At 46.7% G+C, this 19,466-nt stretch overlaps 1 protein-coding gene across 3 annotated transcripts in view; it reads left to right on the top strand.

The window, feature by feature from the left end:
• Positions 1-19,466, top strand: part of LOC126424944 (uncharacterized) — an 87,990-nt gene that overhangs the window by 23,568 nt on the left and 44,956 nt on the right. For all 3 annotated transcript variants that reach the window (XM_050087798.1, XM_050087797.1, XM_050087796.1), the window contains exon 3: positions 8,821-8,944. In XM_050087798.1, the coding sequence (XP_049943755.1) occupies positions 8,821-8,944 (124 nt within the window). The remainder of the gene's footprint in view (positions 1-8,820; positions 8,945-19,466) is intronic.

Genomic DNA, 19,466 nt, shown 5'->3' with positions numbered 1-19,466 from the left:
AACCCGCCTGTACCAGACCCAGTATGCCGGCAGTGGCGGTACGAACAGCTATAGTGCGATGCGGTGTCTCAAATTTTTTACTTTTGTGGCAGACGTGCAAAATTAAAACTTCTCCTTTTTTCTTTGTGCAGCCTTCCCATCGGAAGAGAGTCCGCTGTTTGGAACCATTTCTTACGATGTAACGCTTCGTGTTGTTTGAGGCTTCTTGATCTGAAATCTGCGTCTGTTGTGTCCCGCACTGCCTCCGGCCCCCGCCAGTCAGACGACGGCACTGAGCTGACGACTCAGCTGGATGTTGCCCGTACTGCGCGTCCACACCAGTCAAGTCTCCATTCTTGCATCTTTTCACTGACTGGAGCCACTCCAGCTCCTTGCCGCGTCGTCGTATAGTTCAACTGGTCGAGCAGGGAAACGCCTTACAGTGAGGTGACAAAAGTCACGGTTGTTGTTGTTGTTGTTGTGCTCTTCAGTACAGACACTGGTTTGACGCAGGTCTCCATGCTACTCTATCGTGTGCACGCTTCTTCATCTCCCAGTACCTAATGCAACCTACATCCTTCTGAATGTGCTTAGTGTATTCATCTCTTGGCCTCCTTCTACGATTTTTATCCTCCACGCTGCCCTCCAATGCTAAGTTTGTGATCCATTGATGCCTCAAAACATCTTCTTCTTGTCAAGTTGTGCCACAAACTCATCTTCTCCCCAATTCTATTCAATACCTCCTCATTAGTTAAGTGATCTACCCATCCAAACTTCAGCATTCTTCTGTAGCACCACATTTCGAAAGCTTCTATCCTCTTCTTGTCCAAACTATTTATCGTCCACGTTTCATTTCCATACATGGCTACACTCCATACAAATACTTTCAGAAACGACTTACTGACAATTCTATACTCGATGTTAACAAATTTCTCTTCTTCAGAAACGCTTTCCTTGCCATTGCCAGTCTACATTTTATATCCTCTCTACTTCGACCGTCATCAGTTATTTTGCTGCCCAAATAGCAGAACTCCTTTACTACTTTAAGTGTCTCATTTCCTAATCTAATTCCCTCAGCATCACCCGACTTAATTCGACTACATTCCATTATCCTCGTTTTGCTTTTGTTGTTGTTCATCTTATACCCTCCTTTCAAGACACTGTCCATTCCGTTCAACTGCTCTTCCAGGACCTTTGCTGTCTGTGACAGAATTACAATGTCATCGGCGAACGTCCTAATTCCATGTCGGACCTCGTTTCGCCCGGCGTAGCACAGCAACTCGACGTGGCGTGGATTCAACAAGTCGTCGGACGTCCCCTGCAAATATGTTGGGCCACGCTGCCCCTGTAGCCGGACATGATTGCGAAAGTGCTGCCGGTTTGTGCACGAACTGACCACTCTCGTATGTCCCACAAATGTTCCATGGGATTCGTGTCGGGCGATCTGAGTGGCCAAATCATTCGCTCGTATTGTCCACGACGTTGTTCATACCAGTCGTGGACAACTGTATTCCGGTGTCATGGCGCATTGTCACCCATAATAATTCCACCGTTGTTTGGGATCATGAAGCCCACGAATGACTGCAAAAGGTCTCCGAGCAGAGGAACGTAACAATTTCCAATCAATGACCGTTTCAGTTGGACCACAGGACTCAGTCCACTAGCTTGCACAGTACCTTATTTACGACATGGGTCCATGCCTTAGTGGGTTCTGCGCCACACTAGAACCCTACAACGAGCTGTTACCAACTGAAATCGGGACTCATCTGACCAGTCTACAGCTCTACAGTCGCCTAGGGTCCAACCGATACGGTCGCGAGCCCAAGAGAGGCGCTGCAGGCGATGTCGTGCTGTTACCAAAGTGACTCTGGTCGTAGCCCATTTTTCGCGCCACTGTCCTAACGGATACACTAGTCATAAGTCCCACATTGATTTCTGCTTGTCTGTTAGCACTGGTAACTCTCGCAAACGTCACTGCTCTTCGTCGTTATGTGAAGGCCGTCGTATTGTCCGTGGTAAGACGTAATGCCTGAAATCTGGTATTCTCGGCAAACCCTTGACACTGTAGATATCGAAATATTGAATTCCCTTGCGGATTGCGAAATGAAATGTCCCAGGCTTATAGCTCCAACTACTATTCTGCATTCAAGGTGTGTTAATTCTTGTCGTGCAGCCATAAACATACCAGTTAGCTTTTCACATGAATCACCTGAGTTCAGATGACAACTCTGCCTATGCAATGCCCTTTTCTACCTTGTACACACGATGCTACGCCATCTGTGTATGCGCGTATTGTTATTCCATGGCTTTTGTCGCCTGAGTCTATGTTATTTTCAGTCTTCGCATTTCGATGCTTGTTGTGGGTGTGCCGGCCGGACTGGCCGAGCGGTTCTAGGCACTAGAGTCTGGAACCGCGCGATCGCTTCGGTCGCAGGTTCGAATCCTGCCTCGGGCACTGGTGTGTGTGATGTCCTTAGGTTAGTTAGGTTTAAGTAGTCCTAAGTTCTAGGGGACTGATGACCACAAATGTTAAGTCCCATGCTGCTCAGGGCCATTTGAACCATTTTTTTGTTGTTGTGGGTGCTCAGCGCTAACAGGTGTGGACCAACACTCGGTACGGGTCGACCGAAGCGTCCGATCCACCCGTCGGCTTTGACCCGTGACGTAAGGCTGTTGTGGTGTGTGGCGTCACGACGGCACGGAATTTAGTTTGTGAGAGTGGAGTGTTTGTAGGTGTCGTTTTGATGCGATTGGTGTTGCTCTCTGGAGGTGTGTTAGGTGATATTTTTGGTTTAGTTTGCGAGTGTGGCGTCGTGTGTGAATTTTGGTGAATTGCTCTTTTTATGTCTCTGGTAGGCATGGATATGACTGACAGGGTCAACTGTTTTCGGTTGTCAGCTATGATGGGGAAAATTCCGTTGTCTCGAATGAAATTTCTTCAGCTATTTGGATTTTTGGATGAAGTCGTGAAGTGTTCAGTATGTCGTGAAGAAATGAGGCTTACTTAAAGTTACGGCGACTCGGACCACGGATGGCTGTATATGGAGATGTCGCAAGCATAACAGGTCAAAGGAAGTGTTCGATCCCAATTTATGAGATAGGGAGCTGCTGTTGGCCTAAATAGGTCAAGCGAAGTGTCAGATTCCAGATGATATTGTGTTTAGTGGTATTTGGGGAGTTTTGCGAGGTCGGTATTTTTCGACGTTTTGCGTGGTTTTGTATGGCGGTGGGTGTCTAAATTTGTTTATATTTAGTTTGTCCCCAACCAAAAACCCCATATTTCCCTCGCTTGTCCCGCTAGTGCCGTAGGTTTTTTGTGGAAGGTGTGTGTGTTTGTTTTTCGATGTATTTTCGTCCTCATAATGTGTACGTAACGATTTTATATGCGCCATATTGGAAAAAATCTACCATCTGGTGAGCAAGATGTATGAGACAGGCGAAATAGCCTCAGACTTCAAGAAGAATATAATAATTCCAATCCCAAAGAAAGCAGGTGTTGACAGATGTGAAAATTACCGAACTATCAGTTTAATAAGCCAAAGCTGCAAAATACTAACGCGAATTCTTTACAGACGAATGGAAAAACTAGTAGAAGCCGACCTTGGGGAAGATCAGTTTGGATTCCGCAGAAATATTGGAACACGTGAGGCAATACTGACCCTACGACTTATCTTAGAAGAAAGATTAAGGAAACGCAAACGTACGTTTCTAGCATTTATAGAATTGGAGAAAGCTTTTGACAATGTTGCCTGGAATACTCTCTTTCAAATTCTAAAGGTGGCAGGGGTAAAATACAGGGAGCGAAAGGCTATTTACAATTTGTGCAGAAAGCACATGGCAGTTGTGAGAGTGGAGGGGCAAGAAAGGGAAGCAGTGGTTGGGAAGGGAGTGAGACAGGGTTGTAGCCTCTCCCCGATGTTATTCAATCTGTATATTGAGCAAGCATTAAAGGAAACAATAGAAAAATTCGGAGTAGGTATTAAAATCCATGGAGACAAATAAAAACTTTGAGGTTCACCGATGACATTGTAATTCTGTCAGAGACAGCAAAGGACTTGGAAGAGCAGTTGAACGGAATGGACATTGTCTTGAAAGGAGGATATAAGATGAACATCAACAAAAGCAAAACGAGGATAATGGAATGTAGTCGAATTAACTCGGGTGATGCTGAGGGAATTAGATTAGGAAATGAGACACTTAAAGTAATAAAGGAGTTTTGCTATTTGGGTAGCAAAATAACTGATGATGGTGGAAGTAGAGAGGATATAAAATGTAGACTGACAATGGCAAGGAAAGCGTTTCTGAAGAAGAGAAATTTGTTAACATCGAGTATAGATGGGTCAGGAAGTCGTTTCTGAAAGCATTTGTATGGAGTGTAGCCATGTATGGAAGTGTAACATGGACGATAAATAGTTTGGACAAGAAGAGGATAGAAGCTTTCGAAATGTGGTGCTACAGAAGAATGCTGAAGTTTGGATGGGTAGATCACTTAACTAATGAGGAGGTATTGAATAGAATTGGGGAGAAGATGAGTTTGTGGCGCAACTTGACTAGAAGAAGGGACCGGTTGGTAGGACATGTTCTGAGGCATCAAGGGATCGCCAATTTAGTATTGGAGGGCAGCGTGGAGGGTAAAATTTGTAGAGGGAGACCAAGAGATGAATACACTAAGCAGATTCAGAAGGATGTTGGTTGCAGTAGTTACTGGGAGATGAAGAAGTTTGCAAAGGATATAGTAGCATGGAGAGCTGCATCAAACCAGTCTCAGGACTGAAGACCACAACAACAAAAACAACATATTGGAATCGTGGTTTATGGTCGTTTCCGCCATAGTTGTGACGTCATGGGTCAAAGCAGACGTGCGGGATCTGACGCTTCCGTATTTCTCTCGGAACTACATAAAGCAATTGGCCTCACCATTGTGCGGTATATTTTTGATTTTAGGTGAATAGGCATCTCATGACAACAAACAGCAACAGGAAAGTCTCTGAATCGCAATCAGGTCACTCCGATTCCTGCTGGCACATCCCCACTAACATAGCCGTCGCTTTACAGCCGAGAGCCTCGGTATCAGAACGTTACCATCTTGGCGAAAGGAGCCCCCTTAATTCGTGTACTTGCAGGAGATGGACTCGTTTCGAGGACTCAATCACGAGGACGTTTACAGATCTTTGCAGACCATCATTTCCATGTTTACACTCGAGTTTAAAGTTGCTGCCTTGTGTCCGCCGCAGGCTTCACATCATGACACTGGTCACGGTACGCATTTCTGTGCGACGCGCGCTGCGCTATTCGAAGAGGAGTGGAGTCAGGACTGAACATCGATGAACGCCGACTGTCGCAGGGAAGCCGTCAGGCAGTCTTGCCAGTCTAGTGTCGTGCCGCACTGAGTACTCAGCTTATGTAAGTTTCTGCAGCTTCGTGGTAGCGAAGAGGATACCAGATCGCCTGCAGTTTTCCTCCACCATAAGCGCTGTCCTCCGTGTGACCTCGCGAGGAATCATCTGCTTGCGTCACGTCTGGCGTTCATGATTGCGACTCCACTGGTTCCAGGTCAGCGGCCGTGACTCCGTCTCTCCAGCGACGTCCTGCCGTCTCGCTCACGAACACACTTGTGGAAACACTCACAGATGAAACCCCTGCTATTAGTTTCATGTTGCGGCACGAATCACGTGTGCAGCCAACTAACATAAGGACAGCACACACATCCATACCCAAGGCGGGATTCGAACCTGCGACCGTAGCAGCAGAGCGGTTCCGGAGTTAAGCGCCTAGAACCGCTCGGCCACAGCGGCCGGCTCCATCGAGTCGAGATAGCTGATACCATTGATAGTTCTCTCAACAAAGAAAAATGCCGGCCGAAGTGGCCGTGCGGTTAAATACGCTGCAGTCTGGAACCACAAGACCGCTACGGTCGCAGGTTCGAATCCTGCCTCGGGCATGGATGTTTGTGATGTCCTTAGGTTAGTTAGGTTTAACTAGTTCTAAGTTCTAGGGGACTAATGACCTCAGCAGTTGAGTCCCATAGTGCTCAGAGCCATTTGAACCATTTGAACAAAGAAAAAGGGTTTATAGACTGCCTCGTTGGGACATGCCATAGTACACGTTAAGTTTCTCGGTATCCCGGACGTGTTCGACTGTTGCATTTGGATTCTCTGTCCCCTGTATACCTGTTGTTGTGTCGGTTGACCATTCCCGAAAGATGAAAAGCGGCCTCGCGACTGAAGACCAGTTTCCTTGCCAAGTCATTATTCATGTGTTTACACAGATCTGGACACGGCTCAATTTGTTCAAAATGGCTCTGAGCACTATGGGACTTAACTTCTGAGGTAATCAGTTCCCTAGAACTTAGAACTACTTAAACCTAACTAACCTAAGGACTTCACACACATCCTTGCCCGAGGCAGGATTCGAACCTGCAACCGTCGTGGTCGCGCGGTTCCAGACTGTAGCGCCTACAACCGCTCGGCTACCACGGCCCCGCATCTCGTGGTCGTGCGGTAGCGTTCTCGCTTCCCACGCCCGGGTTCCCGGGTTCGATTCCCGGCGGGGTCAGGAATTTTCTCTGCCTCGTGATGGCTGGGTGTTGTGTGCTGTCCTTAGGTTAGTTAGGTTTAAGTAGTTCTAAGTTCTAGGGGACTGATGACCATAGCTGTTAAGTCCCATAGCGCTCAGAGCCTGCCACGGCCGGCGCTCAATTTGTCGTCATGGTTTATGGCTAGCAGGATCTGCGATTTGTATGGTTTCGCTCTCAATCGCTTACAAAGAATTTTCCAAAGTTTTGGCTGAGGGATGTTTTGTGTGTGTGTGTGTGTGAAATCTTATGGGACTTAACTGCTAAGGTCGTCACTCCCTAAGCTTACACACTACTTAACCTAAATTATCCTAAGGACAAACACACACACCCATGCCCGAGGGAGGACTCGAACCTCCGCCAGGACCAGCCGCACAGTCCATTACTACAGCGCCTCGGACCGCTCGGCTGATCCCGCGCGGTGGATGTTCAGTACTGCACTCCGTAAAATCAGCTCCCTCACACCGTCCTCCGTCTACTGTGACACAGTAGGTCGGCTCCAATTTTTTCCATCGTACAGCCAACCATGCTCACTGAATTTCTTGCAGCACTTCACTGTGCGGTAGACTGGTCGTGTGTTGTGAAAATTGCCGCGATAATCGCTTTGCACGCGCTCAGTGCCGACTGGCAACGGAAGAAATACTAACACATACTGGGTCCGGGCCTAAGTTCATAGCGTTTTCCCGTAAGTTTAAGAAACGCAACAGATACACATAACAGAGACTTGAGTCATCAATAATATATTCTCCTTCACAACTTACAACAGCCTGCAAATGACGGGGTAACTTTTCGTGTCCGCGACTGTTGGCATCACGTGGTTTTGAGGCGGACAACTCGTTGAGCCATGCTGGGAGCGCATTTTCATCCGGAGAGGAAGTTCCCTGAAGGCTGTTCGATGGAGAGCGGAAAAGGTGAAAATATGAGGCCGCAACTTCAGGTGAACAACGTGGGTGCGGCGTCACTGCCCAACCCTACTCCTGTACAGTGTTCGCTGTCTGTCTATCAGAGTAGGGGCGGGAGTTACCGTGGAGCAGCGCCACCTCACGCAGTCTTGCTGGTCGTTGCTCTTGGACTGCGTCTGTAAGACGTGTCATTCGTTGACAATAAAACTCAGCAGTGTCAGTCACACATCGAGGAAGCAATTTGTAGGCCACCACGCCGTTGCTGTTCCACCGGATGTATGACGTCATCTTCTGTGGGTGCTCACAGATGTTTGTGTGGAGAGCTGCTGCTTTGTCTGGGCTCAACCATTCCTTTCTTTTCCTTACGTTATAAAAGCAAACACCATCCCTCGTCATCAGTAACGATGCAGATAGGAACGGTCGGTGTTGTTCGGAGAGACAACTGATGACCAGCAATCAGAGATGCAAATATTTGTGATTTTAGCTTCTTAGTGCATTCTGTACCCAAACACACGATTTTTGAACCTTCCCAACCACAGGCAAATGTCGCACTATGGAGGAACGATCACAGTTCATCACATTTGCCAGTCCTTATGTATACTGACGTGGGTCATTGAGGATTACCGCGCTTAAACGATCTTCATCAATCCCCGAACTTCTTCCTGAATGCGGAGTCACTAATGTCAAAACAATCCTCCTTAAAACGAGAAAATCGTTTCCTTGCCGTGCTCTGTCCATTGGAATTATCCCCGTACGCGGCGTAAATGTTTCTACGTGCCTCCACTCCACTGCAGTAAGCCCTCTATTGAGATCAGAAGAATATGTCGGAAATGCTTCAATTTCTCCACTAGCTACTCCATTTTCTGGCGCCACACCTCCACTCACTATCTCCAAATGACAAAATGACAATATATAAACTCAAATGGCGACAGCGAATTACAAATAGAACATGACAACCGATAAATAAATCCATATAACTGGAATACCAACGTGAAAAACAATAACGCTCGGTACTTGTGCACCAACCTAATAAAATAGTGCGTTCTCTGCACGGTTCTCTGCCATTATCAGCAAGTACGGTAGATGGCGCCCGTGGCAGCGGTTTTCCAAACTAACTAGCCAGCTCCAAGTTCACAAAACACCTTGAGAACCTGTCTCACGACTTACGGTATCATTTGTTACGTTACATTTAGCCGTTTCCTTACAGCAATTTTTCAAATTTTTTTCCAGACTTTATGTTTGTCCTCTAGGAACTGAAATATAAAACCATGAAAACATTCATCAGTAAAAAAATTTATTAGAGTTCTATGTGTGTTTTTGCATTAGTGCACGTCCGACATGAAGTGATCTTTCGGTTTCTTTCAGGACGACTACATGTGTTCGAAAGCCGTGTCTGCCGAAATAAGCAGCGAAGCCAACCTGTGGATCGACAGCACGGTCGCTTTCTTCGCACTGTTGACTGTAATAATAATCATCATGTTCGGAGAAAGTAAGTAAAAATTCTTTTTTGTGTAAATACCACGGCTAATGAACAAACTAGGATAATGGAATGTAGTCCAATTAAATCAGGCGCTGTCGGTATTAGATTAGGATATAAGACACTTAAAGTAGTAAATTAGTTTTGCTATTTGGGTAGCAAAATAACGGACGATGGGCGAAGTAGGTTCAAATGGCTCTGACCACTACGGGACTTAACATCTATGGTCATCAGTCCCCTAGAACTTAGAACTACTTAAACCTAACTAACCTAAGGACATCACACAACACCCAGTCATCACGAGGCAGAGAAAATCCCTGACCCCGCCTGGAATCGAACCCGGGAACCCGGACGTGAGAAGCGAGAACGCTACCGCACGGCCACGTGCTGCGGGCGGCGAAGTAGGGAGGATATGAAATGTAGACTGGCTGTGGCAAGGAAAGCGTTTCTGAAAAATTTGTTAACATCGAGTAACGATTTAAGATTAGGAAGTCCTTTCTAAAGGTACACTACTGGCCATTAAAATTGCTACGCCACGAAGACGACGCGCTACAGACGCAAAATTTAACCGACAGGAAGAAGATGCTGTGATATGCAAATGATTAGCTTTTCAGAGCATTCACACAAGGTTGGCGCCGGTGGCGACACATACAACGTGCTGACATGAGGAAAGTTTCCAACCGATTTCTCATACACAAACAGCAGTTGACCGGCGTTGCCTGGCGAAACGTTGTTGTGATGCCTCGTGTAAGGAGGAGAAATGCGTACCATCACGTTTCCGACTTTGATACAGGTCGGATTGTAGCCCATCGCGATTTTGGTTTATGGTATCGCGACATTGCTGCTCGCGTTGGTCGAGATCCGATGATTGTTAGCAGAATATGGAATCGCTGGGTTCAGGGGGGTAATACGGAACGCCGTGCTGGATCCCAACGGCCTCGTATCACTAGCAGTCGAGATGACATGCATCTTATACGCATGGCTGTAACGGATCGTGCAGCCACGTCTCGATCCCTGAGTCAACAGATGGGGACGTTTGCAAGTCAACAACCATCTGCACGAACAGTTCGACGACGTTTGCAGCAGCACGGACTATCAGCTCGGAGACCGTGGCTGCGGTTACGCTTGACGCTGCATCACAGACAGGAGCGCCTGCGATGGTATACTCAACGACGAACCTGGCTGCACGAATGGCAAAACGTCATTTTTACAGATGAACCCAGGTTCTGTTTACAGCATCATGATGGTCGCATCCATCACGGTGAACGCACATTGGAAGCGTGTATTTGTCATCGCCATACTGGCGTATCACCTGGCGTGATGGTATGGGGTGCCATTGGTTACACGTCTCGGTCACATCTTGTTCGCATTTATGGCACATTGAACAGTGGACGTCACATTTCAGATGTTATACGACCCGTGGCGCTACCGTTCATTCGATCCCTGCGAAACCCTAAATTTCAGCAGAATAATGCACGACCGCATGTTGCAGGTCCTGTCCGGGCCTTACTGGATACGGAAAAGGTTCGACTGGTACCCTGGCTAGCACATTCTCAAGATCTCTCACCAATTACAAACGTCTGGTCAATGGTGGCCGAGCAACTGGCTCGTCACAATACGCCAGTCACTACTCTTGATGAACTGTGGTATCGTGTTGAAGCTTCATGGGCAGCTGTACCTGTACACGCCATCCAAGCTCTGTTTGACTCAATGGCCAGGCGTATCAAGGCCGTTATTACGGCCAGAGGTGGTTGTTCTGGGTACTGATTTCTCAGGATCTATGCACCCAAATTGAGTGAAAATGTAATCACTTGTCAGTTCTAGTATAATATATTTGTCCAATGAATACCCGTTTATCATCTGCATTTCTTCTTGGTGTAGCAATTTTAATGGCCAGTAGTGTATTTGTCTGGAGTATGGGAGTTAAACAGGGACGATCAATAGTTTATGGCTCTGAGCACTATGGGACTTAACATCTATGGTCATCAGTCCCCTAGAACTTAGAACTACTTAAACCTAACTAATCTAAGGACAGCACACAACACCCAGCCATCACGAGGCAGAGAAAATCCCTGACCCCGCCGGGAATCGAACCCGGGAACCCGGGCGTGGGAATCGAGAACGCTACCGCACGAGCACGAGATGCGGGCGATAAATAGTTTAGACAAGTAGAGAATAGAAGCTTTCGAAATTTGGTGCTATAGAAGAATGCTCAAGAATAGATGGGTAGATCACGTAAGTAATGAGCAGGTACTGAATAGAATTGGGGAGAAGTGGAATTTGTGGCACAACTCGACAAGAAGAAGGGGTGGTTGGTAGGACACGTTCTAAGGCGTCAAAGGATCACCATATAGTATTCGAGGGAGGCGTGGAGGGTAAAAATCGTAGAGGAACACCAAGAGATGAATACAGTTAGCAGATTCAAAAGGGTGTAGGTTGCAGAAGTTCCTCGGAGATGACGAGGCTTGCACAGGATGGAGTAGCATGGAGAGCTGCAGCAAACGAGTGTCTCCACTAAAGACCATGACAACAACAATGAACATTATTTTACATAGATGTAGTTCTGGTCTACGTTACAGAAGACGCAGAAAACTGGGGCATGTTGGAAAGACTGCCGCGGCCTCAGGAACACCCGCTTCCAGCTCTCGAAAGTGTTTGAGTTCGACACTTTCGTCTCTTTTGGCCACCGCTTTGTGGTCATTACTTCACAACGGCGCAGCACTTCACTACAATCTGTCCTGTGGGGGCCTCTTCATGTCTGCGTGACTACCGCACCCCGCAGCGTGTCCGTAATTGAAGTTCCAGTCTCAAAACGCTGTGGAAAGAGAACCACTGCTCAGAATGACGTCAAATTTGAATGGCATGGAATAAAAAAAAAAAAATTCAAATTTGACCAACAGATGGCGCTGTAAGCGTCACAATGTGCGCGCCGACAGACAGCTCTTCCTCAGGAGGAGCCTGACGTCACAGCCTCCATGATGGCGCGCTGCTGGTAATGCTCTGTTACGAGAACGGTGCGCAGGAGCAAAAATTCCGGACACTCGAGGGCACGAAAAAAGGTACTGCTGCGATGTCTGCTGAAGGTCTGAGGAAAATAATTACAAAATTGGAGGAGACAGATTCTCATGAAGTAGAATGTGGCAAAGGAGGGAAACCAGTTGATCCGACGTCTGTCGAAGATGTGGCCACAGCATCGCAGGACCGGTCTAGCGGTGGTGTGCAAACAAGGAGTGCAAAGGGAGTTGCCCGAACATTGGACATGCCTGCGCGCACGCTGCGTAAAGTCCTACGAAACGTCCTGCGTTGCTCTCCACACAAAACCGTTCATGTTCAGGAGTTGCTTCTCCTGAACAGCCAGCAAGACAAGCGTTCGTTCGCTCTGAAATTTCTTGCTCGCATAGAAGTCGACACTGAATGCCCATCAAACATTCTGTGGACAGACGAAGCCTATTTGAATCCCCGAGTACATAGCAATACGCAGAACTGCTGAATATAGGCGACGGAGAATTCGCGCGCACATCAGCCTATACGACTTCATTCCGCAAAGCCAACCGTGTGGTGCTGGTTAACGAGATCCTTCACTGGAGGGCCGTTTTCATTCGAGGAGACGACTCATGGGAGTACTGTTACCTGCTCCGTCAATGGTAAACGGTATAAGAGTCTTCTGTGGACCAACATCGCCGGCCGCTGTGGCCGAGCGGACCTAGGCGCTTCAGTCCGGAACCGCGAGCCTGCTACGGTCGCAGGTTCGAATCCGGCCTCGGGCATGGATGTGTGTGATGTCCTTAGGTTAGTTTAAGTAGTTTCTAAGTCTAGGGGACTGATGACCTCAGATGTTAAGTCCCATAGTGCTCAGAGCCTTTTGAACCATTTGGACCCAGGTCACTCCAAGCCACGAACAACACGGATGCGTGGGTAGGACAACTTTTGTGCAGGATGGCGCTACTCCGCACATTGCACAGGCAGTGGAACGGCTGCTGCAGAGATAATTCGGGAATGTCAGAACTGTCAGCCGTCATTTCCCCTTCGGCCGGCCGCCCAGATCACCTGATCTTACCGTGTGTGACTTCTACATCTACATCTACATAGTCCGCAAGCTACCTGACGGTGTGTGGCGGAGGGTACCTTAAGTACCTCTATCGGTTCTCCCTTCTATTCCAGTGTCGTATTTTTCGTGGAAAGAAGGATTGTCGGTATGTCTCTGTGTGGGCTCTAATCTTTCTGATTTTATCCTCATGGGCTCTTCGCGAGATATACGTAGGAGGGAGCAATATACTGCTTGACTTCTCAGTGAAGGTATGTTCTCGAAACTTCAACAAAAGCCCGTACCGAGCTGCTGAGCGTCTCTCTTGCAGAGTCTTCCACTGGAGTTTATCTATCATCTCCGTAACGCTTTCGCGATTACTTCAAAATGGCTCTGAGCGCTATGGGACTCAACTGCTGAGGTCATTAGTCCCCTAGAACTTAGAAGTAGTTAAACCTAACTAACCTAAGGACACCACAAACATCCATGCCCGAGGCAGGATTCGAACCTGCGACCGTAGCGGTCTTGCGGTTCCAGACTGCAGCGCCTTTAACCGCACGGCCACTTCGGCCGGCGTCGCGATTACTAAATGATCCTGTAACGAAGAGCGCTGCTCTCCGTTGGATCTTCTCTGTCTCTTCTATCAACCCTATCTGGTACGGATACCACACTGCTGAGCAGTATTCAAGCAGTGGGCGAACAAGCGTACTGTAACCTACTTTCTTTGTTTTCGGATTGCATTTGCATAGGATTCTAATGAATCTCAATCTGGCATCTGCTCTACCAAAGATCAACTTTATATGATCATTCCGTTTTAAATCACTCCTAATGCGTACTCCCAGATAATTTATAGAATTAACTGCTTCCACTTGCTGACCTGCTATATTGTAGCTAAATGATAAGGGATCTTTCTTTCTATGTATTCGCAGCACATTACACTTGTCTACATTGAGATTCAATTGCCATTCCCTGCACCATGCTTCAATTCGCTGCAGATCGTCCTGCATTTCAGTACAATTTTCCATTGTTACAACCTCTCGATATACCACAGCATCACCCGCAAAAAGCCTCAGTGAACTTCCGATGTCATCCACAAGGTCATTTATGTATATTGTGAATAGCAACGGTCCTACGACACTCCCCTGCGGCACACCTGAAATCACTCTTTATTCGGAAGACTTCTCTCCATTGAGAATGACATGCTGCGTTCTGTTATCTAGGAACTCCTCAATCCAATCACACAATTCGTCTATGGCCCTCTGAGTTTCGTGGACAAATAGCGCGAGCTGGGTTTCACACGATCGTCTTTTTCGAAACCCATACTGATTCATACAGAGTAGATTTCTAGTTTCCAGAAAATCCATTATACTCGAACATAATACGTGTTCCAAAATTCAACAACTGATCGACGTTAGAGATATATGTCTATAGTTCCGGCTGTGAGATTATCAAAAGATGTTGTGTTCAGTGCTGCAATAACAAAAGTAGCTGAACTGAAGGCACGCATTACGTAGCACATTCTGAACGTGGTCCTCGAGATACTCGACTCAATTATCGCACATCCTGTAAAAACCGATGTCATGTTGTCTTTCGTGCGGTTTTTGGCCCCAGTACGATTGAAAACAGATGTCGTTTTGCTTCTTATTCAGTTTATGGCCTCAGGACAACCAACAATCAATTTTTCCTATCCGACGTGGCACGACCTTGCCGTGGTGGACCCCATTTACGTTAAGACGCTTACAGCGCCAGATATTCGTAAAATTTACGTTACTTTTTTTTTTTTTTGGATTATGACCTTTCTTCCTGCGTCAATAATATGTTCAAATCTGAAGTCATTCGATGCAGTGGTTCTCTTTAAATAGCTTTTTGAAACTGGAATTTTAATTATGGGCACCCTGTACACCCACCTCAACCTGCTTACTGTACTGAAGCACTGGACTGCCACGACAAATTCCCCTCCATTTCCACATTATCTACTCCTTCATGTCTCAGGATGTGTCCTATAAAACCATGCCTTCTTTTAGACCGCCGGCCGAAGTGGCCGTGCGGTTAAAGGCACTGCAGTCTGGAACCGCAAGACCGCTACGGTCGCAGGTTCGAATCCTGCCTCGGGCATGGATGTTTGTGATGTCCTTAGGTTAGTTAGGTTTAACTAGTTCTAAGTTCTAGGGGACTAATGACCTCAGCTGTTGAGTCCCATAGTGCTCAGAGCCATTTTTTTTTAGACCAGTTGTACAATAATTTTTTTTTACCTCCAATTAAAGTCGTTACTTTCTCGTTAGCATTCGATGTAGATCTGTAATCTTGAACACACTTCTGTATTCGCCATATTTGCTACGACTATGTCACCTGCCCTCATCTGACGCTTTGCCTTTCCCCTTTGCCACGCTGTACATCCTTTTGCTTTTCGTCTTTCCACTCTAAGGAGTGGTATTTTATAAACGGGCGTGCAAAACGGGCAGCTACACTTCTACAGTACTGCCCGATGTGAGGGAATCGTGCACCCACGAACAGTTCAGTCTTCCACGCTAGCCCCTACATCGAGTCCATTGGCAATAAAAGCAGGTGCTTCATCAAATCTACAGCTCAATACGTTCCCAAAATCTCTTCCTTTACTGCGCACAGTGCCGCAGTTGTCGGTGGACTGGACCGCCACCCGGTTTTTCTGTGGTTTTCGTAAAAGGGTAAAGAGAATGCCGTGTTGGCGCCTTTGGAAAGACACCCTCGATTTCCTTCCTTATTACGTTCTACCTGAGTTTGTGCTCCGTCTGTGATGACCACACCGTCGACAGCACGTTAAAACCCACCCTCCCTTCTTTTTCCGACAAGTTTTAATTTTTTTCCGTTTGTAATGATTTCACTCTAGAATGAAACTACGAAGGTGAAAACAACGCTGGTAATAACGCGTACCGACCATAATTGAACTCATTTCGCTTTTTACCGATTAGGTATCAAAGTTAATACCCTATGCAAATGTCAGAGCAAGAAGAAAGAAGGAGAAGTTAATTACTCGCTGTTTTCGTACAACTTCTTCGAAGCATACAGCGTTTACTCTAAAATCTTATGAAAATCGGAGTGATCCAGTATTATCTTTCATGAGGCCCTTTTTGGTTTTCTCTGGGATGCTAACAGGTGTTTGTCAATCTTGTTCTTTTGTGTGCGGTTATATTAATACTCTAGTTTCCGCACTGTTAACTGATCTATTATGTGTTATTTCGCAGGTACATTTGGCGTCGTTTCTTGATTCCTTAGCTTTAAGTTCCCTTTTTGACCACGCTGTAGAACAATTTTTATGTATTAAGGAGATCACTTCTATTTTCATATTTCTATTTTGGTGTTTTTATACTACTTTTGCACGAAGTCGTTGGCAAGATGGTTAATTACACCCAAGCAAGCAAGCAAGGACTTACAATGTATTTTTTTAAGAAGCTTTGGATAAACATCTTCACTGCTGTTGATCGCTCAATTCTCAGATGCCTTTAATATTATACCAATGATTATTTTTTTGTTATGACCGTAAGTTTGCAACACAGTACAGGTGATATTTGTTGTGCCAGAAATACTGTATGTCGTCGAAATTTATTTGTTAGCATAGCCTTCAGCTACGTCAATGGATACGACCTAGCAAGGCGCCATTAACAGTTTCTAGTGTGATTATAACATGTTCCATCAAGAGCGATGTACACCAGTTGTGGATTAAAGTTAAGTATTCCAGCAGCTACGTACTTTTCTTTATAGCATTCATTACGTATCCTGTTTCAGACCTCACGCCAGCCTGCGTGAGTTTAACGCGTGCATTTCGGCCTCCGCTCTCCACACAGTGTTGGCTAATCTGCCAACACTACATAATCATTTGCATATCACAGCATCTTCTGCCTGTTGGTTAAATTTCGCGTCTGTAGCACGTCACCTTCGTGTGGATTTGGCCAGGTCACTAATGACACCCCGACATGGCCAAGCACGGTACTCTGGTGTCCCGAAACAGTCGACTGGAGAGTGCAATGGCACTCTGGTGCCTTCAGTGGCGTCTACGTGAAAGAGACGGACGTACAGGTGTGTTCTGCAAACCCAGTGAACTGCGTGTTCCGGAGCTCATTCGTCCACGACCTGAGGGGCAGCATCCCAGGCTTCGTGGTGTGGAGGGCCATCAGTTGCACCTCACGGTCACATTCGGTGTTTCTTCAGGGTAGAGTAACCACTGCACAGGTTATTATCTCTGTGCTGCTGCCATTCCTTCGACAGGAAGGTGATGCGCTTTTCAGAAGCACAGTGCGTGTCCACATACAGCTGCTGCGGTGCGAAGTGCTCTTTGTGGTGTGCGACTCCTGCCCTGGCCAGCACCATCACCACACGTCTCGCCAGTCGAACACATCTCGGACACGGTGAAGTGGGAACACGGTCGTTCTGCAGGGTCTGCAACAACCACTGCCGAACTGCAGAAACACGTGCAAGATGCTCGGGACAGCCTATCGCAGGACGGCATTCGACAGCTTTGCGATGCTTTGAATGTGAGAAAATACGCCTCAGTTGGCGCCAGAGGGGGCTATGCTGTTTACTGATCCGACTCCCTTCACTGTCACGTGGGTCTCATCTGGTCAGAATTTGTTATCATGCACTCCCAGAATGGTGAACTACCTGTCTCCTCACTTCTGAATAGCGTGATCGTGTCCTTGAGGGTGTTGGTCTTTTTTTCCAGCAGTGCAACATGTAGGCAGATTATCAATTTCCAGATGGATTTACTACACTATTCATCTTGAGAATAATTTCACACTAATTGCATTTATTATTTGGAAACAGTACATGTAGTAATGGCAAACTGCAGTTAAATGAAATTAACTGCTGAAATGTAATCGAGTGCACTATGTGCAATGAATGAAATCAAGGGCGTATCCTACTGTCTACGGCGAAACTTCAACAAAATTGGTTTTATTTCCACACGAAATATCCATCTTGCACCAGAACTACCTAAATGGTAGCAAACCTTAACAATTTGCTTGGCTCCTTACTCTGAAGTGTTTCAACAACAGTTGTCGATCACGAAATAAGGATACAAAATAGTGATGTGGTCACGAGGCTCAAGGACGGCACCCTGATTCCAGAGAGGCAAGTGTCGGTTACGAGGGCAGTTCAATAATTAATGCAACACATTTTTTTTTTGAAACAGGGGTTGTTTTATTCAGCATTGAAATACACCAGGTTATTCTCCAATCTTTTAGCTACACAACACTATTTTTCAACGTAATCTCCATTCAATACTACAGCCTTACGCCACCTTAAAATGAGGGCCTGTATGCCTGCACGGTACCATTCCACTGGTCGATGTCGGAGCCAACGTCGTACTGCATCAATAACTTCTTCATCATCCGCGTAGTGCCTCCCACGGATTGCGTCCTTCATTGGGCCAAACATATGGAAATCCGACGGTGCGAGATCGGGGCTGTAGGGTGCATGAGGAAGAACAGTCCACTGAAGTTTTGTGAGCTCCTCTCGGGTGCGAACACTTGTGTGAGGTCTTGCGTTGTCATGAAGAAGGAGAAGTTCGTTCAGATTTTTGTGCCTACGAACACGCTGAAGTCGTTTCTTCAATTTCTGAAGAGTAGCACAATACACTTCAGAGTTGGTCGTTTGACCATGGGGAAGGACATCGAACAGAATAACCCCTTCAGCGTCCCAGAAGACTGTAACCATGACTTTACCGGCTGAGGGTATGGCTTTAAACTTTTTCTTGGTAGGTGAGTGGGTGTGGCGCCACTCCATTGATTGCCGTTTTGTTTCAGGTTCGAAGTGATGAACCCATGTTTCATCGCCTGTAACAATCTTTGACAAGAAATTGTCACCCTCAGCCACATGACGAGCAAGCAATTCCGCACAGATGGTTCTCCTTTGCTCTTTATGGTGTTCGGTTAGACAACGAGGGACGCAGCGGGAACAAACCTTTGAATATCCCAACTGGTGAACAATTGTGACAGCACTACCAACAGAGATGTCAAGTTGAGCACTGAGTTGTTTGATGGTGATCCGTCAATCATCTCGAACGAGTGTGTTCGCACACTCCGCCATTGCAGGAGTCACAGCTGTGCACGGCCGGCCCGCACGCGGGAGATCAGTCAGTCTTGCTTGACCTTGCGGCGATGATGACACACGCTTTGCCCAACGACTCACCGTGCTTTTGTCCACTGCCAGATCACCGTAGACATTCTGCAAGCGCCTATGAATATCTGAGATGCCCTGGTTTTCCGCCAAAAGAAACTCGATCACTGCCCGTTGTTTGCAACGCACATCCGTTAGAGACGCCATTTTAACAGCTCCGTACAGCGCTGCCACCTGTCGGAAGTCAATGAAACTATACGAGACGAAGCGGGGATGTTTGAAAATATTCCACAAGAAATTTCCGGTTTTTTCAACCAAAATTGGCCGAGCAAAAAAATGTGTTGCATTACTTATTGAACTGCCCTCGTACGTTTAAACTGTCTTAATAATTTGACCACTGTCCGATCTTGGTCTATCGTC

The sequence above is a fragment of the Schistocerca serialis genome, chromosome 10 (assembly GCF_023864345.2).
Source record: "Schistocerca serialis cubense isolate TAMUIC-IGC-003099 chromosome 10, iqSchSeri2.2, whole genome shotgun sequence".
NCBI lineage: Eukaryota > Metazoa > Arthropoda > Insecta > Orthoptera > Acrididae > Schistocerca > Schistocerca serialis.
The sequence above is the reverse complement of the archived record's forward strand: the minus strand, read 5'-3'. Positions and strand labels throughout refer to the sequence as shown.